Raw genomic sequence first — 25,023 nt, forward strand, 5'->3', positions numbered from 1 at the left:
TGTACGTCACAAAAAACCATCATGACGTATTTAGAAATGTATGTGGCCTCATCAAATGTAGAAACTCACTTGGTTATGAGATATATAGAAGATATCTAATTAACTTTTATAAGATATACAGAATGGAGCTATAAAGTTATCTGAATGTTTGGAATAATTAAGAAAGGGATAGATAATAAGACAGAAAATATCATGTTGCCTCTATATAAATCCATGGTACGCCCACATCTTGACTACTTTGTGCAGATCTCATCACCCCATCTCAAAAAAAAAATATATTGGAATTAGAAAAGGTACAAAAAAGGACAACAAAAATTATTAGGCGTCTTGAACAGCTTCCATCTGAGGAGAGATTAATAAGACTGGGACTTTTCAGCTTAGAAAAGAGATGATTAAGGGGAAGTAAGATAGAGGCCTATAAAATCATCACTGGTGTGGAGAAAGTAAATAAGGAAGTGTTATTGACTCCTTCTCATAACACAAGAACTAGGGGCCACAAATGAAATTAATAGACAGCAGGCTTAAAAGAAAGAAAAGGAAGTATTTCTTCATACAACACACAGTCAACCTGTGGAACACTTTGCCAGAGGATGTTGTGAAAGCCAAGTCTATAACAGGGTTCAAAAAAGAACTAGATAAATTCATGGAGGATCGGTCCATTAATGGCTATTAGCCAGGGTAGGCAGGGATAGTGTTCTTAGCCTGCTTTTGCCAGAAGCTGGGAATGGGCAACTGTTCTGTTCATTCCCTCTGAAGCACCTGGCATTGGCCACTGTCAGAAGACAGGTTACTGGGCTGGACGGACCATTGGTCTGACCCAGTATGGCCATTCTTATGTTCAAGTCCACCTCCTTGCTAATGCCCACTCAGATGACATGCAGCTTTGAGGCAAAATTTGTACGGTTCATTTCACTGTGTCTTTAAAGCTTTGTTAATAAACACTGATACGATGTGCCCAAATAGAGAGAGGCTGGTTGAGACACTGGGACTGAGAAGATCTGAATCCAGGTGTTTGGTTCTGTCACATACTTCCTGTGGAATTTTTTTAAGTGACTTAGGGAACTGAATCACAAAGAAACTATCTGTAAACTAGTTTAATAGTTTTGTGTTTCTCCCACCAGACATCTGTCTTGTCTATTTAGATTGTAAGCTCTTGAGTGTAGGATCTGGTTTTTTACTCGATGTTTGGATAATATCTAGAACAATGGGGCCCCAATTATTACCGGGTCTTTTGTACATTGACCAAACTGGACAGTCTCTACGTAAAAGGATAAATGGACCCAAATCAGACATCAGGAACAGTAACATACAAAAGCCAGTAGGAGCACACTCCCTGGACATTCAATAACAGATTTAAAAGTAGCTATTCTTCAACAAAAAAACCTTCAAAAACAGACTTCAAAGAGAAACTGCAGAGCTACAATTCATTTTCAAACTTAACACCATCAATTTGAGCTTGAATAGGGACTGGGAGTAGCTAGCTTATTACAAAAGCAATTTTCCCTCTCTTGGAATTGACCTCCTCATCAGTTATTGGGAGTGGACCACATCCACCCTGACTGAATTGGCCTTCAACACTGGTTCTCCATTGGTAAGGTAACTCCCTTCTCTTCATGTGCCAATATATATTTATGCCTGTATCTGTAATTTTCACTCCATGCATCTGAAGTAGTGGGGGGGAGGGGTTTACCCACGAAAGCTTATGCCCAAATAAATCAGTTAATCTTTAAGGTGCCACCGGACTTCAAAGAATATAGGCCACACATACAGATTGGGGGACTATACCTGGGAAGCAGCAACTCTGAAAAAGATTTAGGGGTTGTGGTGGATAATCAATTGAACATGAGCTCTCAGTGTGATGCTGTGGCCAAAAGAGCAAATGTGATCTTGGAATGCAAAAACAGGGGAATCTCAAGTAGGACTAGAGAGATCTATTTACCGCTGTATTTGGCACTGGTGTGATAGCTACTGGGATACTCTGTCCAGTTCTAGTGTTCTACAGTTCAACACGGGTGTTGATAAATTGGAGATGGTTTAGAGAAGAGTCATGGGAATGATTAAAAGATTAAAAAACATATTTTACTGTGATAGACTCCAGGAGCTCAATCTATTTTGCGTAACAAAGAGAAGATTAAGAAGTGACTTGATGAGTCCATAAGTACCTACAGAGGGAACAAATATTTAATAATGGGCTTGTCAGGCTGACAGAGAAAGGTATAACGTGATCCAATGACTGGAAGTAGAAGCTGCACAAATTTAGGCTGAAAATAAGGCATACATTTTTAACAGACAACGTAATTAACCATTGGAACAATTTACCATGGGTTGTGGTGGATTCTCTATCATTGACTGTTTTTAAATCAAGGTTGGATATTTTTGTAAAAGATCTGCTCTAGGAATTATTTTGGGGAAGTTCTCTGGCGTGTGTTATACAGGAGGTCATACTAGATGATTACAGTGGTACCTTCTGGCCTTGGAATCAGTGAATCTGCAAATGTCTGTGTGCCATTTGGCTGTTTAATTAGCACACAGTATTTCTTTTTATATCACTTTGGATGAGATGCTCAAATTTTGTAAAATGAGCTTTTGTAATATCTGACTCTGGCACCAGCTCCAGATATAACAATCTTGTTCTTACTGCCCCCAAGGTATTTTTGGATACCTTTATTTAAACATGCCTTTATTTTTAATTATTTGTACTTCTTTGCTTACATAAATTGGACTACATGTTTCATCCCTTTTAAGTTCATGGATATGTCATGAAGTGGCGTGACTAGCCGTATGTCTACACAGCAATGTAAGCTTCAGGTTAGTGGGACTCGAGTCAGCTGACCTGTGTCAGGGAACCCTGGGCTTGAGAATCTACATTGCATTTTAATCCTAAAGGATTTCTGACCCGTGCTTGAACCTAGGGCTCTGGCGTCCACGCTGCAGTGCACAGACCCAAGTCAAAGTAAACATATCCCAAAGTGCCTAGCGCCTCCCACCAATATTTACACTCTAGCCCTAGGATCATGGTGCACTGTGGAAAAGCTCTGCTGTCCACCTGCTTCCTAACTGAGTCAGTGCTATTGATGGGACTCATGCGTCCATAAGGAGCACATGAGAACATAAACTGCATAATTGGCTCCATTGATGGCAGTCTCAGAACGACTGTGGTTTGAGAAGGCTTTATACTGAACTACCATCTAATCCAGTGGTGGGCTACCTGTGACCCAGCACGTGGCCCGTCCGGTTAATCCACTGGTGGGCCGCAAGACAGTGTTTACATTGACCATCCGCAGGCACAGCCACCCGCAGCTCCCAGTGGCCACCGTTCACCAGTCCCGGCCAATGGGAGCTGCCGGAAGTGGCGCAGGCTGATCTAATCTGAGAATTGGGCTCTCCACCTCTAGGATGAGTCACATTGGCAGGAAGATGCCCCTGTGCACCTGTTCTGAGGACAATCAGGACGTTAGTGTCCAGGGGTGTCAAACTATTAAAATGAACCTTTGCAATTCTTCATTTTTAAAATGGGACCTTCAGTGAAGGAGTTTTTATCTGGCTGCTTTTTTATTTGTTTTTGTCAGTCTGTTTTGAAGTGTGACATAAAATGTAGGTTTCAGAGGAAAAACACACACACTCCCCAGCCTGGCCGTACTGGATGCAGAGCGGTGAAGTGCACCCCCAGGGCTTAGGGTGCAGTGTACACCAGCCACCCACAAAGATCACTTATCTCTGCACTATAGCAACCCAGGAGGTTGTGGGGAAGTTTTGCCCATGCACCTCTGCACACGCAGCTGCAGCCTGCCTAGGAGCAAGGGACAGAGAATGTAGTGTGGAATCAAGTGGCTGCCCAGCAGGAAGGGGAAGCAGCAGAGTTCCTGGCTCAGCATGGGTGGGGGAGGGATGATCACCAACATCCTTGCAGTAGGGAGCCACCTCCTGCCTGTCAGCTTTATTCCATGGTCTGGGCAAGCTCTGTATAGCAGTAACGAGGAGCTGGAGCCACCAGCACAGGAGGCTGTGGGGAGGTTTTGGGGATGGTTCCCACTCCTTGCCCCAACATTGCACGCCACCCTGGAACCCCTGCACATGTAGCCCAAGGGAAGAGAGCAGAGTGGAGACCAAGTGGCTGCCTTGCAGAAAGGGGCAGCAGCTGGCATGCTGGGGGCCACCCTTGCTCAGCCATGCTAAGCCAGGAGCTCTGCTGCTCCCCCTCCTTGCAAGGGCAGCTGCTTAGTTCTGGCTTTGCTCTCTGTCCCTTGCTCCAGCCCTGCCCGGGGCTGCATGTCCAGGGGCACCTGAGCCGCATGCACCAAAATCAGGCTGTTCTTTTGTGACCAGGAAGCAGCTCTCTTTGCAAAAAGTTTCTTCTGATCAGTCTCAGTTGAAAACCCTGCAGGCTCTCTGAGAGTGTGCTTGCAGACCCGTGTTCAGCAGACAATGGGCTAACGCTGATCTGAGCTGCTGCTGGTTGCAATTAGAGTGCAACAGTCTGCACCACAGATTGTTAGCATAGAGAGGACTAAGGAAATTGACCCAAGGAATTCTGGGATACAAGACTTCCAGGACTTGAGTCAAGCTGGGGTTGTGTACACACACGAAAGCAATAGGGCTCAGACCTTAGGTCCCAGCTTAACATGGTCTTGGACTCTCCAGCCCTGCTGGTCCTGGAACCCTAGGTTCAAGCCTTAGGTTAACACAATTGGTGTGTAGACTCAAGGGGGGTTAGGCTTGGGTCCAGGCTCAAGCCTACACTTACATTGCTGTGTAGACATATGTTAGGTGGTATTTGTCTCAACTGGATTTCTTGGTGCCAGAGTGTAAGGCTCCTGCTGTAGTACATTCACTTGGCTAGTATGGTGAGTACTATATCAAACACTTGTGCACACTGTCGACTACTGCCCTTTGCGTATGCACATGTGTGTGTAGGAGGAGCAAGGGAAATTGAGCAAAGCAGGGGCTGCTTATTTTCAGTGCGAAAGATTTGGTTCTATGGTGAAGCTATCTAGTATATTCTCACTCCACCCTCCCCTTCCTTGTGAGCAGTGGGTTGTCTTACAAGTGAAGATGGGGTGCTGTCAAGGGGTCGACTACTCACTACTCCGTTGCGCCTCCTTGTGGCTCACCTGGGGAATTAGCTTGCCCCTCTTTGCACCCTGTCTGGCAGTTGTTCACCCTCTTGCCCCAGAAACTTGTTCTGCAGCTGCTCTCTCGCTCGTCCAGAGCTGCAGCACCTCTTCTTCATGGCTTAAACCTCCAACCAAGTCACAGTCGTCTTCCTCTTCCTGGGTCTCATCAGAGTCTCTTTCCACAAAGTTTCAGGCAGTCTCCATCTCCACTGTGCCACTCCCGCAGTAGCTGCTAGGGGAACCTGAGCCCACCCTCTACATGGGGTTCCAGTCCAAACCAGCAGTTCAGGTCTGTCCCTCTCAGACCTGACTGCTTCCTACGCTGCCTTTTTTAGGCTCCACCTCTCCCCCTTGTATCAGGGTGTGTGACTGCAAGCTCACCTCACTGCAGCCCCCTCTACTGCAAACCTTCACTCTTTATAAACCCCACCCAGCTCCTCTCCCAGCTGGATTTCATCAACAATTAGGCCTTAGCACTCCCTGGCTTTCCTCCAAGTGCAGGGCTTGTGTGGGGTGGACACGCCATCACAAGTACCGAATACAACTCACTTCAACAGAATTTTCTAGTGTTAAGGACCAGAATTGGGCCAAATATCTTTAACCGTGACCAAGGGCCCTCTGTATATTGTGATTCTTGGAGCACAAACGTTGCTGTATAGTCTGTCCCTTGCCATAGAATTGTCTAGTATCTAAACTTTCATTTTTTAAAGTTTCTCACCTTTAAAACATGAGCCAAATGTTACCACAGCAGTATTATCTCTGTGCAGACAGCCTCACAATGCACTGGAAAGAAGGGACAAGTTAGAGTTGCATTGGCTCCCTGTGACTTGTGATCCTTTTACTTCCTTTCCTGACTTGCATGAAAGCATGCATCACAGGGAATTTGGCCCTGACCACACTTCTCTTATTTCCAGCATCAAGCCTGCTTTTGTTGTGGTGTAGTGCATATACAACTGCTTCTGCATGTCGTCACAGTCTACTGCAGTGTAATATCACACAATTTTTGTTGTACTTTATAACGCTTTGCATCTTAAGACATAGACTCATAGGACTGGAAGGGACCTTTACACTCATGGCAGGACTAAGTATTACCTAGACCATTCCTGATAGGTGTTTGTCTAACTAGCTCTTAAAAATCTCTAGTGATGGAGATTCCACAACCTCCCTAGGCAATTTATTCCAGTGCTTAACCACCCTGACAATTAGGAAGTTTTTCCTAATGTCCAACCTAAACCGCCCTTGCCGTAATTAAAGCTCATTGCTTTTCTTGTCCTATCCTAAACCTCCCTTGCTGCAATTAAAGCTCATTGCTTTTCTTGTCCTGTCCTCAGAAGTTGAGAAGAACAATTTTTCTCTCTCCTCCTGTAACTTTTGCTCCCTCACATGTAACTTTTGATTCTTTTTTTCCTGTTGTGTCATTGTATGGGATGAAAAGGCCATAGAATTTATTTTTAGAAGAGAATATAAGCATTTTAAAGCTTGGTAATGTGTGGGTGTGTCTCATGCTCTCTCTCTCTCTCTCTCTGTCTTCATACATTCTACTACAGGAACATGAATGTTCTTTACATTGTAGCACTTTCTGTATATCTGATGATTTCATTGGGGGAAAAAATGACATTTTGTAAAGTTAACCTAAAGATGATGATGAGCATACCTTTGCTGGTAAAACTACCAAATCATTCACATGGAAATCTCATTGGAGAAGACTTTCTTGCAGTATTTCTAGTGCTGCTTGATTCAACTTGTTTTGATAAACTGTGAGAGTGACATTCTGCTATCATCCCAACCCACATCAGGAAATGCAAAAACTTAGTTTTTACAGTTCACCAAATGTTTGTGAATAAACATGGCTTTGGTCTGTTTTCAGCTATGGTTTTCAACTGAATGCTATTTTTTCCTTTATAATTTTGTATCAGAAAGAAGCATTTCATAGTCATAGAATCATAGAATCATAGAATATCAGGGTTGGAAGGGACCCCTGAAGGTCATCTAGTCCAACCCCCTGCTCGAAGCAGGACCAATTCCCAGTTAAATCATCCCAGCCAGGGCTTTGTCAAGCCTGACCTTAAAAACTTCCAAGGAAGGAGATAGTCACTGATTCTTATTACAGTAAATGGTAAGGGTTCTTTCCTAAAAACAACCTACTAATTAACTGCCGTTTGAATACTCTTTTAGATAACAAGTGAAACTATGAAAGAGGCCTCAATCCAGAATCTCATTTTGTTTTTGTAATCAGTTTCAGAAACACTTAGTATAATTTAGACAGCTAACTAACTTGTGCTGTCTGAAAACAATCATTTGCACCTATAATTATGCCCCCAGTGTATAATGGGCACAATATTATAGACTTTTTAAAAATGTATGCTGATTTATGCTGAGCTGTTTTTATATAAATATGTGCACACAATTATATAGTGTTGTGTAAGAATCTGAAAAATCATACTACAGTTATCAAAAAAGGTCGAAAAATCATGTATGTATGAGATATATGCACTAAGGACACAAAATCATTTTAGGTAATGATACAATCTTTCAATATAATCTTTCCTAAGTAACATTACCTCGGTAGTAGCAGTGTTCCCTATATCCTGCAAATACTGACAGTGTTATTTAGTTACTACAGCAGATGACCAGTTAAGTATGACCATTGTTAAAGTTTGTGGGTTGTTTTTTAATTAAGCATTGCCTAGACTGCAGCCATGCCACCTTCTGATGTGATTAGTTAGATCTCACAAGCAGAACAAGGTTGAGCTTACAACGGGCCCCTAGAGTAGAGCACCAGGAAATGGTATGGTGGTAATATATCAGTAAAGGCATTTTTCCTCTAACAGAATTCATTTATCTCATTGTTGCTGATTATCAGATTGTGCGTGTGTAAAATTGAAGCTTTTCCTCTTTTCTTCCTAACTGATACATTTGGAGATGCCACCAACCCGTGTTTGTAACATAAGAATCACTTCCATGGGAGTTTGTTGTAACATTTCAACCAGTGAATTGTGATGTCATTGAATAAATTGGAGAGGAGGAAGTAAAGGAAGCATGTGATAAAGAAAGAAGAAAATAATAATTCTTTGTATGTATCCAGATTTGTACATAGTATCTGTCAACAAAATAACTCAGCATTGCACCTTTCAAAATATATGCTATGGCAATTATGGTAAAAATATGCCAAAGAGTTACGGTTTTATTTGGGTTTAGAGGTCAAATTGGAAGGAAACACATTGAATGAGAGGTTAGTTGGACCCTTCTGAAGTGTTACTGAACAGGTTTAGGATTAGTGTCTAAGAGTATGTCTACATGTGTAGAGTTTTTGCACTGTAAATTTCACTGGTGATAGGGAACCGGTGAAAGTAAAGCACTGGTTTGTGTACTCACTTACTTCCTCAGGCGGCAGAGTATTTACATGAGCAGCACACTGAGGGCCGCTATCCCACAGTACAGCTCTCTCCAGTTTGACTATGAGTCTTGTGGGGGGGGGTGGTGATCACGGGGCATCCTGGGTCCGTGCACAGCCTCCTCTCCCCAAACACTGATCACCTCCAGTAGCTCAGCATTGCTCCAGGCAGGAGATTGTTGGCTCCGTGGAGCAGCCATTGTCACCTGGCCAGATGATAAGTGAGCACTTGCCAAGAAAACAGGAAGGGGAGTTTCAAAGTTCCCAGGGCTTTACAGGGGGAGAGGTGGATGTCTGTTTACCTGGCAACAGAGCAGCAGAGCTGCTGGCCAGAGTGGTCACCTAGGCACTGTGGGATGTCCTGCGGAGGCTAAAAACTGTGTAAACAGGAAGAACGTGTCTTCACTTGCACATCACCACAAAAGCATCACCAGTAAGAGCTGTACGCCTCTCGTTTTCTTTTTGTGGTGACGCTTCTGTGCTTCACCGCAAAAAGTCATTGGCAAGTGTAGATGCTCCCATGGATTTTGCTCAAAAAAGGTACTTTTTCTGCTTTAAATGGCAGGTGTCGACATGGCCTAGATCACAGATTAACAGCAGAAGCATAGTAGAAGTCAATGGAAGGACTATAGCACATAATCTGAGTACTGATAGCAGCCTAAATCTTGGAGGAGGTAGGCAGCTGCATTTTACATTAACCTGGAGTCTTCATGTTGTTTTCATATTCAACTTCATATACAATGTACTACAGTGATCAAATATGCAGCATTGCACAACTATAATGAAAATATCCCAGGACATTTAAAACCACTGGGAGCACGTCTCTTGTTGCAGAACACAGGATCTAAAAGCCCCAATATACTGTCACATCTGAGGTTTTGTAATAGAATGTAATGAGGTAGCTAAAGCCTTTTTTACTCACACAATATGGACTTCAGACTATCTTTCTTAAATTTAATCTTTGGTATGGATTTGTTGTGCACTTGTAAATTCTAGTCAAATCCCTCATGAGATTTCCCTGTAAGCCATTTTCTCTGTACTCATAAATATTTTCTGGCAAAAGTTGCATTCTTCCGCAGTAATCTATTTCCCTTCATTGTGCTCCCCTTGAAGAGAGTGAAGTTTTCTGCATTCTGTGTGAATAATGGCCAGAAACCACAATTGTATCTTCTCACCAAACTTCAAACTCAATGCAATCAACTCTCTGAGAAGCAGTCTTACAGATGGATTCATTTGTTAGAGCTGCAACGCATCTTCTAAACAGGGCACAGCATGGTAACTCATTTTAGTTTCCAAGCTTTTACTGACACTATGTGGCAAAGATAAGAATAGCAGTCACTTTGAGGAAGGATTGAGTTCCTTTTTTATCTTGTTTCTTGTTGTAAAATCAAAACGAAAATGGGGGCGGAATTGCAGAGGAGATTCGAGTAGAGTATTATTGCAGTGAGATGTTTACAGTTTGGATAGAATTGTGGTTTCAAAGGGAACTTCTCTCTCTTACTTATTCCTTTCCCTACCTTTTTTCTCTCCTTTTTGAATCTCTTCTCCTCTTGTCTTTTTCCCCATCTTAAACTCTCTTCCTTCTCCGCTTTCTGTGTCTCTCTCAACTCTTTCTTTTGCACTACCATGTGTCTAGGGCTGTGTGAAAGGCTTGTATCAAACATTAAATCATGGTTTGTTCAGGGATCCTTTTATTGTTTCAGTCATCATCAGGGATCCTTGTTTTGCATGACAAAAAAACCAAAATTCTCTGATTAAAAATCCCATAAAAATCTGTGTTTTTTCTGTGATTAAAATGAAATGCTTAACTTTAGTTTCCCTAGACACAGTATATATAGGTATAAATTGAACACAATGTTTTATTGATAAACAGTAGAACCCCATTTAGCCGAGCCTCCATAATCCTGCTTTCAATATTGACCAAACCACCTGCTGCCTGGGTACTCACAGTGGCTGGGGCTCAAGTAGTCAGCCCCAGGCTGCTGGGTCTGACTGCCTGAGCCCCCTTGCCCCGCAATCTTAACATAAGGAATAAAAAGCTTCTTGCCAGTTCTCTGGATTATCCCAATTTTTGACTGTCTGATCTGACCCTGGTCCCAATTCAACTGGATAAATGGGGCTCCACTGTAAATGTAAAGGACATTCAAAAACAACCTCAAGAGGAGGAGGTTACATGCATTGAATAAGTGTAAATTTCAGTAAAATTTAGTTAATAGTTAATAAATGTAAAAATGAAAGATTCTCTGTAAAAATGCAAATTCCACGATTTTCAATGGCAAATGGATTTCTAGGATCCCTGATCATCATCAGCCAAAGTCCAAACAAGTTTGGTGGAGTTGGACAGATTCTTATTGCATAGCTGGTACCCTCGTCTCCTGAAACATGACCCTTCCAAATCTTCATTCATCTACAGGGCCCATATACCTTTCATCTTCATACTATTTAGCTTGGTGCTATGTGCCACTCCCTAGAGATTCCTTGTCCAGGGTTTTCAGGGAGGCCAGATGGCCACTTTGCCTGTCTTGTACTTTGAGGTTGCTATAGAGTAAGATCCATTCTCTTTCAACGCCAGAATCCTTGGGGACAGAAGCCACTGCTTTCCCCACCCCACTCCCCAGCTGGGAGGGGTAACAAAGATATACTCTCTCAGCTGTACAGCTAGCTATACATTGCAGTAAGGACAGATAGCATTACCTAATTCATACCATTTTTGCTGGGTTACTTTTATTTTTGTTTAAGGGAAATAACAAAAGTAAAAATCATATAGTCTGGAGCAGGAGTTCACAACCTGTTTCTTTCTGGGGCCCCCAGAACATGCTATAAAAACTCCATGGCCAACCTATGCCACAACAACTGATTTTCTGCCACAACAAAAGGCAGGGCCAGCATTAGTGGGTAGCAAGCAGAGCAATTGCCTGGGATCACATGCCACAGGGCCCCCTGTGAAGCTATGTTGCTCAGGCTTTGGCTTCAGCCCCGGGTGGCAGAGCTCAGGGCCTCATGTGGTGGGACTTCAGCTTTCTGCCCTGGGCTGCAGCGAGTCTAATGCTGGCCATACTTGGAGGACCCTCTGAAACCTGCTTGCAGCACCCCCCCCCGGGGCACCCCAGACCCTTGATTGGGAACTGCTGACCTAGAGTACCTTGAGCTTCGGTGTTAACACCAGTTAATCTGAAGTGGTGTCAGCAACAATCTTATAAATTTGCATCATTTCTCTAGTGTGAATAAGGCTCATGAGAGAGCATAGTGTGCATCTCCTCTGTAACCTACTGAATCTCCTCTGCCATAATCTTCATGGTTACCAGCTACGGATCCCACAACTACATTGGTATTATGCATCAAGTAAAAATAGTAGGGTTAAAAACAGTTATTTTTGTAACTTAACTCACCGAAGTAAGAAATACTGTCACTCAAGACTGTGTTCTCCTTAAACCTGAGGTCTGAACGCTGTGTTTTAGTGAGCTCAGGACCAGAGCTGAGAGACTAAAGTCTCCAGACTAAAACTCACTCTGAAACCCAGCTTTGATTATTGGGAGAGTTCAGATTCAGATCTGCACTTCTCATCTAGCTAATATATCTAAATTGGACCAAACACCAAATCCCTGAAATTAAGGAAAGTTTGGATCCAGCCTGAGATTTGAAGACATGACCCATCTCTGCTCAGGACAGAAGGACATTCTGTGTACAAAGGATTAATAAATTTGCTGTTGCGGTAAAATTGTTGAGATGGTAGATTGGGGCATTGTAGGAGTCAGTTTTAAAAGAGGGAATGGAAATCTTTCTAACACTTGAGAAGTCAAAATATTCAGAAACCTAGTCTCTTAAGGTTTTATGTCCTAGGTTATTACACAAAGCTATTTTTTCTCAAGTTGGTTTCCGCAACCTCAGTTTTTACTTTGCTAGCTTACTGACTTATTGATTTACTGCACTCAGATGTAGTGATTTGCCTGGTTTATAAAGCTTTACAGCTTGGATCAATAGGAAAAACAAACTAATTTATACGAGCCTTATACTGTATAAAATTTACTGCATGCTGTTGTACCTGTAATAAAATAGACTGATCTACGTATCAAACCAACAATACCTAAACTGTAGTCTGTGGAGAATTGATTAGTCACATGACTTTGTCTCCTCCTTGTTTCTAGCTGTTTCTCCATGCTTCCAGGCTGTTCACTGTAAAAGAAAATTAACTGTCCCTACATATTTACATTATACTACATATTTAAAACCTTCTTCAGAAAATGTTTCTGCATCCTCCAATTACTAGTTGCTCCTATAAAGTGTTGTCCCATTGAAGTGTTCCTTCCACATGTTGTTTCAAATGTACTAACCCTTCTTTGTAAATTCAGTTTGTATTGCAGTGTGGAAGAACCATCACATGCGGACAGTTACCAACTACTTCATAGTAAACCTCTCCCTGGCTGATGTTCTTGTCACAATCACTTGTCTTCCAGCCACGTTAGTAGTGGATATCACAGAAACTTGGTTCTTTGGGCAGACCCTCTGCAAGGTGATCCCCTATTTACAGGTATTGTTCTCCATACCACTGCTGTTGTCAAAAAGGAACAGTACGGTAGAATCTGCTTAATTGGAACTTCCTAATGGAAGGGGTAGACATTGTGATTTAAGTGCTTCTCCCCTTCCAAATGCCCAACTACATAACATTAAGTAAAATTCTTAGCTGAATAAGTATTATTCTCAGTATTTTCTCTCTTTTTTTTTTTTTTTAGGCAGTAAACACACGGGACAGAATCTGTGATACTCTTCACCTTGTGTAGTCATTTACATCAATAAAGTGGACATAAAGCATTAAAATATCAGAACAGTGATATTTTGTGCCCACTTTGCTTGGACATAATGACTACCCAAGGTGCCGGGTGACAGAGCATCGGGCCCTCTGTAGTTAGAAAGTGGAGTTCAGAATTCCATATGCCTTACTAAGTGCTATGTAGAAATAACCAAAGATCCCCACAAGCAGCAGAAATTGTTCATACTCTCCCAGTTAAGCCTCAGTTATTGCCATTCGTAATTATTAAGTTAAATCAGTTCTGAAGCCTTTTCCAGTGAAGTGATTAACAACTGTGCCTTCCTTTCCTTATCAGACTAGATGGGCCAGTGGGGCATTCCAGTATGGTAAATCTTTGGACCTTTTCACTGGTGTAAATCCAAAGTACCTCAGTTGAAATCTGGGTTTACAGTGGTGTAACTGAGGTCAGAATCAAGGCCCCCAGTGCACACAAATTTCAAAGGGAGCAGCATGGGCCATAGTATTGGTTGGGTATAATAATTCCATGAATTGATCCGTGGATATGTGTTGCCCTCTGCTCCAGTGCATTGAATCAGAATGGCCCAACTTATTTCAGAGCCACAACACTGCTGCAGGAGATTTTTGTTGGTACGTTAACTGTTGGCCTGTACCTGGTTCGGAAGACCCCACTGAATGTAGAAAGGACATGAAACGGTCACCCAGTGTATTGAATGGAAGAAAATGAGCAATGAGTTTATTGTTTGTAGTCAGTGGAAAAATCCAATGATCCTATTTTTATCAACTGCAAGCGGATTTTTTTTTTAATGTGACTGTGATTTCCCCTTGCCTTTGTGAAAATTGGGAAGACACAATGATGATATAGGTTCATAGCACATCAAACGAGATAATGTCTCCTACAAAGCAAGATGTAGTTAGTGGGTTTAAAGCTTTATTTTCATATTGTAAAAATATACACTTTTATAAATAATGCTTACAAAGTCTAAAATGGATGAGTTTATTCTTATGAGGCCTGATTCTGCCACACTTATTCAAACTGAGTGGTCTGTGAGTTGTCCTGTTGATTCAAGTGGGATTACGCATAGATTGGCTCGTTAGCATTGACCCCCCACTTGGTAAGGCAACTCCCATCTTTTCATCTGATGTGTATTTATACCTCTCTACTGTATTTTCCATGCATCTGATGAAGTGGGTTTCAGCCCACGAAAGCTTATGCCCTAATAAATTTGTTAGTCTCTAAGATGCCACAAGGACTCCTCATTGCTTTTTTTTCTGAGAATGAGTTAGGCTAGCAGACTGAGACCTATGTGAATTTTGTGACAAGTGATATAAAAAGGAATTTGTTTTTCTTGGAAGAATCACTATTTAACAGCCCTTGATCATGGAATATCAACTCTAAATAGATTTCTGATCGTGTTGAAAATATAAATTGTATTCAAAGTTAAAAATCAGAAAAGTTTACACAATGTTTCCTTGTTTCCTTAGACTGTGTCAGTCTCTGTGTCTGTACTAACACTTAGCTGCATCGCTTTGGATCGCTGGTATGCAATTTGTCACCCTTTGATGTTTAAAAGCACAGCCAAGAGGGCAAGGAATAGCATTATCGTTATCTGGATTGTATCCTGCGTTATAATGATTCCTCAGGCTGTTGTTATGGAATGCAGCAGTGTGTTCCCAGGATTAGCTAACAAAACAATCTTATTCACAGTTTGTGATGAGCACTGGGGAGGTAAGTGTGTTATTGATCATAAGAATGGAACTTATACTGCCAGGATATAATGAAAATAGCTTGGCATGTTAATTATATGGTGGTTCTTGAAACTACTAGTTTTCAGAAACTGTTACATTTCATCTTCCTCTGCCTTGCTAATGTTCAAAGTCAATTGGAAGCCAAGTTCAGATGGATGTGCAATAAGAGGCTCTCTTTGTCTTGGTCATCTTAATGTTCTCCATTGGAACAAATGTTCCCATCCTGTAATGCTTATACTTATATAACACCTATTGATCAAAGGAGGATAGAGGTGTACAAGGACTGCAGAAATCAGGCCTGTGGAATTTATCTCCAGAGAATAGACCATTGGTCCATTTTCCTGGGACCCTGACTTTGACAGTTGTCTGCATTATATAAATTCCTCAGAAATCTCCCAGATTTACAATTCAAATTGCATACAACTACAGAATTTATAAACCTGCCAGCAATATCGGAAGCAGTTCATTCCGCAGATTGAAATTTGGCCTGGACAGCATTACTAACGTTATTTGGAAAACATGATCTATTACAAATGATTGCATCCAAAAAGTACAAATCAGTCCTTCCAGATTACTTCTGCACTGTGCAGTTTTGGAATTTGGGCTACTTTCATGTAGTCTGACTTCCTGTTGCAGTTAGTCCTAGCCACTTCCTTGAACTATTGGGGCTCAACTCTGGTGGGCCCTGGAATAATTCCAGCACTAATAGTGCATGTGAGTTGCGCACTGGGATTCTGACAATGTATACAATCAACACCTTAATAATACTTAATAATATGTAGTAATCATTCATACTCGGGAAAGTAATGCCAGGATTGCCAAGACATGTAGCTAAAAGGAACGTGGTTAACCGCTTCAAGTTAATAGACTAAAATACAATCAGATCCTTTCTCAAGGTTGTATTTTTTTTAAAAGCAGTCCAATCGCTGCGATCAGTTTTGTTACATTGTAATCAGGTTGTGTTTTCATGTATTATTGTAATTGGTTACTTTACGCAACCTTGGGCATTAACTGATGAGGGCTCTTTGATGTGATGTTTTGAAGGTTCCATCTTGGTCCTGGTATAATAATTGAGCCTACAAATTTATCCTAATTGTAAACTCAATTGTAAAAAGTATGTAACAATTCATAAGATATCACAGTAACCTATAACAATAAATACAAGGAGTACTTGTGGCACCTTAGAGACTAACCAATTTATTTGAGCATAAGTTTTCGTGAGCTACAGCTCACGAAAGCTTATACTCAAATAAATTGGTTAGTCTCTAAGGTGCCACAAGTACTCATTTTCTTTTTGCAAATACAGACTAACACGGCTGTTACTCTGAAACCTATAACAATAAATGTTAATGGAAAATATGCGAAAGGATGTCTCAAAGACTGGATTAGTCTAGACCAGTGGCAGGCAACGAGCAGGCCGCATGCAGCCCATCAGGGTAAGCTGATTTTGGGCCGTGAGACATTTTGCTGACATTGACTGTCTGCAGACATGGCCCCTCACAGCTCCCGGTGGCCAGTTTGCTGTTCCCGGCCAATGGGAGCTGTGGGAAGTGGTGGGCTGCAGGGATGTGCTTGTTGCCACTTCCTACAGCTCCCATTGGCTGGGGACGGCGAGCCGTGGCCAAAGAGAAATACCCAGATGACATCACAACCTCCACCAGCTCCAGCTAAATCCCAACACCACTGGGATGTGGGATTTTGTCATCCCTGTCCCTTGTGTGTCCATTTCCTTCCCCACCTTATTTCTTCTCTTTCCTTTCCCTCTCTGCCTTCTGGTTGGTAAGTGTGTAGCTTAGTTGACCAAGATTGCACATTGTGCCACATCGCTGTAATCCTGTGACCAGAAAGATGCCTAGAAGCAATGCCCTAAATAGCCAAATGCTGCTACAAGTTGGCCAGATCTTGGAGTGCTGCTAAGACCACGTGCTGTGCCTGTGTTCCTCTAGCAATGAGGTTGCAAGTAAGTCAGTGCCAAAGACAGGCGCTGCACTTGTCCTCCTTTCTCTCCCCTTCTGTGTGCATCTGTCTTGTTTTGTCTTCAGAAAATCAGGATGGGACTTTGTCAACAACAGCAATGACTGCTCCAGCCCATCTCAACTAACTTCTTCCCTTTCCTCCATTAGGACAGTTATTACCGTCTTTAACACTGTCTGAAAGACTCTCAAATAGGGGTGGAGGTGTTTCATGTGCCTTATGAACATTCTCTACAGCTAAGGGAAGAGGGAACAAGGGGCACTGCTAAAATAAAAGCCTTATTCAACACTTCACATTTACAACTGTTTTTCTATCCTTTCTGGATCTTTAATTAAAGGCTTAAAGATATTTAATGGCATGTTTGCCATGGTACTAAGCAGGGTGAGGTCTCTGTATACCAAACCCTGCACCTTGTTTGAAACCTTTTAATGCTGGACAGTGGCAGGGTCAAGTTAACACCTTTGACTCTTTGGGCCCATTCATTCCATCAAAATTAATACAATGGTCCCTGCTTCTTGTGTATGCAGGCCCATGGTGTTTTCAGTATGTAGATGATATGAACTCTTGTTCTCTATCTCCTCCAACCCAGCCACTCCTCTTTAACGCCTTATCCAGAGGGGCAGAGATGGGAGCTGGTTGGCTCAATACAGATAAAACTGCAGTGAGTTTCATAGGAGGAGGGAGATGTCCTGCAGATGTGGCATGAATGATACCGGCACTTTTAACTGAGGGAGCAGGTCTATCATTTGTTACTAGCTTTCTCCATCTGAGGACATTGCTGGAAATGTTCATCTCACCTGGAGATTCTAATTTCTGTTTATAATTGCAGACCTGACCATCATAATCATGAATTTCTCTCTTCAAGTTTAGATTTACGTGTTAAATCGACCCAGAAATAGAAAATGATTAAAGAAAAGATCAGCAGCTCAATAATTACATAGGGTATCTTGCCAACAGCTTGCGATGCCAGTGTTCCAGGACCTACGCTGGCAGCTTGTTGGTTTACAAGAGAAATGTAAAGTGTTGATATTAATCTGTAGGGCCCTAAATGGCTCAGGAGCAGCCTATTCTAGAGACTGCTTCTCACCCCATGCCTGGCTGCTGCGCTGCAGATGTAATCCACAGAGGCTCAGGAGCTGGAGCCCCCTCAGTATAAACGATAGGGAGCTGCCTGGAGAGCATTCTCCAGAAAGGGCCCATAGTATGTAATGAACTCCCTCCTTTGGTCCAAGATAGCCAGAATCTGCTGACCTTCATGGTATGTTACAAAGGCTGCCACATTTCACAGGCTTTGTGGAAGGTAGGAAGGGACTTGACAAAGGCTGGTATTTGTGCATAGAACAAGGTTTGGTTTGTGTCTGAATAATTTCTGATAGTTGTTTTCAGGTTTGGGGTGAGGGGAAGCCGCTATCTTTATTTCTTATGTGATTGTACTGTTAATGACGTCAAAGGAGCCTCATCTCCAAGATAGATATTTTATTCTGGGTATAAAATATAAAACATGCCTGGAAGTTTTTTTTGAAACCAGAAGCTTTTTTCACTCCACTTAAAGATCACACAGTCCTAGTCTGTACTGCTGGCTTTTCCATTAAATTATGCATCTAACCATAGGACATTCACTTCCATCAAACAGAATTCATACACAAATGAAATTTGATGATGTCACCTCAGTGCTAATTAGTCTACTGGCAAATGGTAGATGCACCTAAAATAATAATCCTCTATTTCAAATTGCTCTATTTTGGTCAGCACCTTCCCACGATGGCTTGGACTCCTTCACAATGAACAAAGAGTGGCAACCTCTATTAATAAATATCTGTGTGTGCCTATTGGAGTTATTGCTAGTAACTGCAAGGGGTGCAGTTGCTCAGCCTCTGTCAACATCCAAGTTCTTTCTAACTGCTTCAGGCTTTCACTCCAGAACAGGAGGAACATTCATGGCCAATTCTAGGCTGAGGATTTTTCAGTCCTAGCCCAGATTAATAATAATAATTTATTTGGGAATGCAAGAGAGTCCCACCTATGAACTGTGTGGAGTCACTTAAGGAACCTGTTTTTACCATGGGTTTTATCATAGTCCATAGTTATCATATGATGAATGTGATGATAAAGACCCACAATTAAAGAAATGTAAATTAAAATGGCTGCATCATGTGTCCAAATCAGCTAACCACACTCTTTTGGTACGGTTGATGAAAAAGGTTAGCAGCCAATGTATACTAACCAAACCCACTCCAAGCACTCAAGAGAATATGGAGAGAATCCTCACTTCCACTGCATGGGTGAAGGGAAGACTTTGTGTTCCTTTTCCTCCTAGGTTACTCACAGTAAAGGGCAGCATTCTGCCCTCCAAATCTGAACACTGTAACAAAATTGGAAGTCACTAGATGGCGCCATTAAAGATAAGGTTATAAATTCTGCTTTATCTGAATGTTTAGCAGTTAACACTTAAAATAAATGCTTATTGTCCACTGTGGTGCAGGGTTTGGGGTTTTGTTTTTTGATTCTGAGAATTGTCCAGTAAAGCTTGTTCCCTGGCTAAGCCCGCTCATATTAACTTTCTCAGCAGCTGCCTATAGCGCAAGCAAAACATTGCTTTACATGGGGTAGCATCAAGAAGTTTGCTAGAATTCTGATGTCCAAAGTGAAATTGGCAAAAATGAATCCGAGGAGTGGAAAAGTTCCAGCAACATTCACCGCTTGTTTTCAAGGGACCCTGAAATGCAAAAATGAGGAGGAACAATAATGTTACATGTTGATATGGATTGAAGAGAGAGGTTTATATATATATATGTATGTATAAGTGTGTGTCTATGTACACACACGCACATGCATGCACGGCCGGCTCTAGGTTTTTTGCTGCCCCAAGCTCCGAAAGCGCAACTGCCCAAGCAAAAAAAAAAAGGGGGGGGTGGCCAGAACGCCGCCCCTGGCATTGTGCCGCCCCAAGCACGTGCTTGCTTTGCTGGTGCCTAGAGCCGGTCCTGCATGTCAGCTGAGGGCACACCTCTGTCACTGATCTGCTGCAATTATGAGTACACAGCAAGGGCACATTACTTTAGATTTGAATATGTCCCCTCTATATTTGCATGCTGTAAATTCTGCAGTGGAGTACAAGGTGCATGTGAACCTCTAGAATTATGTGGGTCAGAGTTAAAGTTGTTGGCTAAAGACTATATGTTTAATAATTCCAGAAATGATAATGTGTGGGGCAAACTTACCAAAAGTCCATGAAAAGCTGATAAATTAGAGAGCTGAGCCGCATCCTCTGTCATATCACCCCTTGATCATCGCCATTTCTATGCCACTACTTTTGTTCTAACCTGTCCTTTCAGACCCTTCCTCCATTCCCATCCAACAGACTCTCCATCCCTCATTGCTCAAATCCAAACACCTTTTATTCCATTTCTCCCTCCCCTGCAACACCAGTTGAGTGGTAGGTGGAGTGGGGTGAGACTCTGCATCTGTCATCAAGGATCTCAAGCACATTGGCAAGTACCATCTCCTCATTCTACCCCCATGAATCCTTTTGAGTTTTCTCCCCTCTTTTCAGCAAAGGGGATTAGACATGGAGATCTTCCCTTTCTTCTTGAAGCAGGGACCACCACACCTGTGTGTCCCCCCTTCCTATCTGAAAGCCCAGGTAGTGGTCCATCTAAGATAAGGACTTTTCTCTCCCCCTCGCCGTTCCCCACCCCTGGCTTGTGTGGGACGGGCCGAAGGATCGGGGTTTTCAGTTAGGCAGCTGAAATGTCATCGCTGATCTTTATGCAGAACACTGATGGATGTTCCCACTCAGCACCAGTCTGAGTATGATGGCAGGGACGAAACCATCTGATAAATGACCAGCATCCCAGACCAGTCCCTCCTCCTGCCTGCTGCAGTAATTACTAAGCAGCTTGAAAGCTTTCTTTTAGCTTGAGAAGCTAAACAGATTCAAGCTTCTTAAGTAAAAGTTCTGCAAAGCTCATTGCCCTGGGTGGAGGAGGGACACAGGTTTCCTTTGATGTTCAGCTGCTAGCACTTTGCAGGTGGCTGAACTTCAAAGGAGAACGCTGGCTTCTTCCTCCAACCTGGCCCATCAGCACTTTGTACTTAGCTGGCCTGCTTTAATGTTTCCATTTTACTCAGACTGCTAAATTGGAAGCCATAAACTCCTGATGATGCCTTGCTGCCTGCAGAGCTCTGCTGGGGCAGGTGACAATGCCTTGGGAGCAGGAAGAATCTGGTCTCAGCTTTCTCATTGACCTCCTCTGGTCTCAATAAATCACATAAACTTAATTTCGCCAGCTGTGAAAGGTGAATGACGGTATTTCCCTGTCTCACAGGAGTATTGTGAGGCTTAATTCATTTAAATTCATCGTGTGTAAAACATTTTTGAGATCATGGCAGCTAAACAAGTGCAACATCATTGACAATAAAATAAATGTTCCAACTATAAGAGAAAAGGTGTTGATGGTATAATTGATGTGAGCTCCACAAACCAAAACATGCAGGGTATACTTATGGGACTTGGCAGCTGGTAATAACGGATACTCAAGAAGGGGTGTGCAGCATTAAAGTGGATAAATTAAGCACTCAAAGGTCAGGAAACTCCAGAAATTAAGATGACCACTCATCCTTAACTCTGCCTCATTCAGAGCAGTATCTTGAACCTGGGTCTTCCACCACCCAGATAAGTGTGCAATCACCAACTTATACAACCAATGTCACTCGTGTTCTCTCCCAATAGTTCCAGCAGAGGGACGATTTCTCTTTCTTTATATAGTTATTCATGAAACAATGCAACAGGTCTCATTTTCATTCCACGTTAGAATGAAAACAAATTTGGAAATCCCGAAATCTTTTGCAAAACAGAAGCCTTGTTTTCCCGCCCGCCCTACAGTGTAACTTCCTTTACTAATATCTGAAAAGAGTACAGTATATCTATGTAAACATGCATTACTTGTCCCAAAAATACATTCTAAAAGAAACACCATTTTTCATAGTTTTTCAACCACCAAAACTTCACCCTTTTCACACATTATAGACACTGATACTTTGTAAATAATATATTGTGGGTTTTTTTAAAAGTGCACTAGGTCCTCTTGTGGGGCGAAAAAACAGCTAGTCCTTTGTTTCTAAACCATTTGAAAGCTCTGGACAGAGATGAGAACTCTTGAACCCTACAACTGCTTGCCAGGCGTGCCCAATGTGGAGCACAAATGTATTTACTTCTCTGAAACCTTCTAATACTGTCTTATTCTTCCTCTGACTAAAACCTAAACTAACTTACTTATCAGCTGAGACACACAATCAGTTGCATGGTAAAGTGGAAGGGCACATGGGCACAATTTCTGGAATAAATTCAATTTTGGTAGTATATTATATATCGAATAATCTGACAAGCAATATATAATCTAAAGAGGAAATATTGTAATGTATATATTAAGGGACAGAGTTAAGGTAAGAGGCCAAAATTACTTGGGGGAATTTCCTGACTTCTGAGTCTCTGATTTTGTTAATTCTAACTGAATTAAAGGAACAAAAACCATTCCAGCTTGTGTTTTATAGTGGCTCCATTATATACTTCACTCCCAACCGCCACTATTCAGAGTACATCTTATACATTTATCTCAGGAGCAGAAAGACATCTTTATCTGTCTGCCTTAGGTACTTATATGGCCCTCATTGCTATCTCAGTACCGGAACACCTTACAGTCTTGAATGTATTTATCCTCACAACATGCCTGTGTGGTAGGGAAATTCTGTTATCCCCATTTTCCAGTTGGAGAACTGTGACAGAGAGACTATGTGGTATAGTATTGCACTCAAGGGGGGTGCGATTTCTAAAGCATGCTAACATGTGGGTGCATTAAGTGGTCTGTGGAAACCCTGCTGGTGCTGTTTGAAAAAATGCTATGTTAAAGAGCACAAGGGAGCCTTTGGTGTGTACCATCAGGAGCTACACAGACCAGTTAATACACAACGTGTTAGTGCATTTTAGAAACCACACGACCATAGGGTGTGTAGATAAGCCCTAAGTGGTCGCACATGATGTCTGTGGCAGCACAGAGACTTGAGCATGGGTCTCCCATGGCCTAGGCTGGCACCCGAGTATTAGACCATGCTTCCTCTCAGTGATGTATTAAATTACAATATTCAGTGCAGACAGAGCGTTTGAATACCTGGATAACAGCTTTTAGATAATAGCATTGTGTACTGATTAAAAATTAACACACATGCAACAAAGGAGTGTGACATAGCACTTCACACACCAATGTGGCATACTACTATGAAGCAAAAGCCTGTTTAAAATGTATGAACAGAATGAATCTAAAAGCAATGGACTAATTTCTGCCATCAGATGCATGTATATATCTCCCATTATAATCAATGAGCCCTACATTTGAGTATCTGCAGGTATAATGTGACTTAAAGTAATTTTTAAACTATATTTGTATGTACATTCTTTTTCTATTTTGATTCTCTTTCCAGGTGAGGTCTACCCCAAAATGTACCACATGTGTTTTTTTCTGGTGACGTACATGGCACCATTGTGTCTTATGGTGTTGGCCTATTTACAAATATTTCGAAAACTATGGTGCCGCCAGGTAAGTCATTGATTTATATTGGCTTACTATGTTTTTCTATTTGAATGGACAACGTTTTTCTCCAGAAACTCCATAATGCCACGCAGGACCTGATCAATACAACCTTTTGTACCCAACAACTTCAGTAGCAGTTTTGGGTGTGAAATTATAGTCTGCATCCTAGTCTCCTATTTCAGAAACGATGGCAGCCAAGCAGAATGAAAAACAATTTGTGCTCCAGTCTAGGGCAGCCATCTAGGAGATGGAGGATTTCGGGGACAGAGGAAGCAAAAAGATCAATTAAGGGAAGAAGATGGATCCCCAGTTGTCCTGGTTGAAGGTTCCTATTGAGAGAGAATAACTGAGCTCCGAGGTTGATGTTACACAGATATTTTATATCGCCCTGAAGCTGCAGAGGTGTATGAAAGTTGACATTTTTTTTTCATTTTGTTACAAAAATTTCAGCTCAGTTTTGAGTTTGTAACAGCTCGTGTATTTGTTGCTGAAATATGTGCCACCATTTTCCAGCAATAATGGGCCCAGTCTGAGAAAAGGTTGCCTTACAAATCTAAAGTTCTGTTTGGAAATGTGGCCATTTTCTCAAATTTTGCACTGCAGTGATAGGAAAACAAAATAACAGCAACAAAATCACCTGAGATGGGTCATAGACTATCAGAGTTGGAAGGGACCTCAGGAGGTCATCTAGTCCAATCCCCCTGCTCAAAGCAGGACCAATCCCTAATATTTGTCCCAGATCCCTAAATCGCCCCCTCAAAGATTGAACTCACAACCCTGGGTTTAGCAGGCCAATGCTCAAACTACTGAGCTATCCCTCCCCACTAAAAATTTTTTGGCCCAGATCCCTAAATGTTTCTGAAAATGTTCACACCATTATTCAGTGCTGGGTCATCATCAGAGACTGCTGTAACATTAAGTATATGGCAGAATGTGGGTAAAACAGAGCTCGGGATATAGAATTCTCCCCCCGAGGAGTTCAGTCACAAATTTAATGAATGCAATGTAATGTAAATACCTTGCAATGCTGGTTACAAAAGTGCCATGCGAACACCTTTTCTCACTGTCAGGTGAAATTGTAAATAAGAAGTGGGCAGCAATATATCCTGTAAATGTAAACAAACTTTGTCAGAGCGATTGGCTGTGTTGTAATTAAAATCAATATTTTTGAAAATGTAGAAAAACATCCACAAATATTTAATAAATTTCAATTGGTATTCTAAACAGTGCAATTAAAGCTGCAATTAATTACAATTAATTTTTTTGAGTTAATCACGTGAGCTAACTGCAATTAATCAACAGTCCTATTCTGAATCTTTGGTAATAACCCCAAGTAAGGAATCCTGCTGTTTATCAGAATGCCATCTAAATATTCTGACTGCTGCAATGTACCAATGATCTTGCTAGACATACATGATGATGAAATCCAAAGTACTAACA

General features: G+C 41.8%; 1 protein-coding gene across 1 annotated transcript in view; it reads left to right on the forward strand.

Moving 5' to 3' along the window:
* HCRTR2 (hypocretin receptor 2) overlaps positions 1 to 25,023 on the forward strand; it is a 71,624-nt gene that overhangs the window by 33,427 nt on the left and 13,174 nt on the right. The window contains exons 2-4 of the mRNA XM_077811587.1: positions 12,858 to 13,036; positions 14,759 to 15,002; positions 23,474 to 23,589. Of these exons, the coding sequence (XP_077667713.1) occupies positions 12,858 to 13,036; positions 14,759 to 15,002; positions 23,474 to 23,589 (539 nt within the window). The remainder of the gene's footprint in view (positions 1 to 12,857; positions 13,037 to 14,758; positions 15,003 to 23,473; positions 23,590 to 25,023) is intronic.

Source organism: Eretmochelys imbricata, chromosome 3 (assembly GCF_965152235.1).
Source record: "Eretmochelys imbricata isolate rEreImb1 chromosome 3, rEreImb1.hap1, whole genome shotgun sequence".
Classification (NCBI taxonomy): Eukaryota; Metazoa; Chordata; order Testudines; family Cheloniidae; genus Eretmochelys; species Eretmochelys imbricata.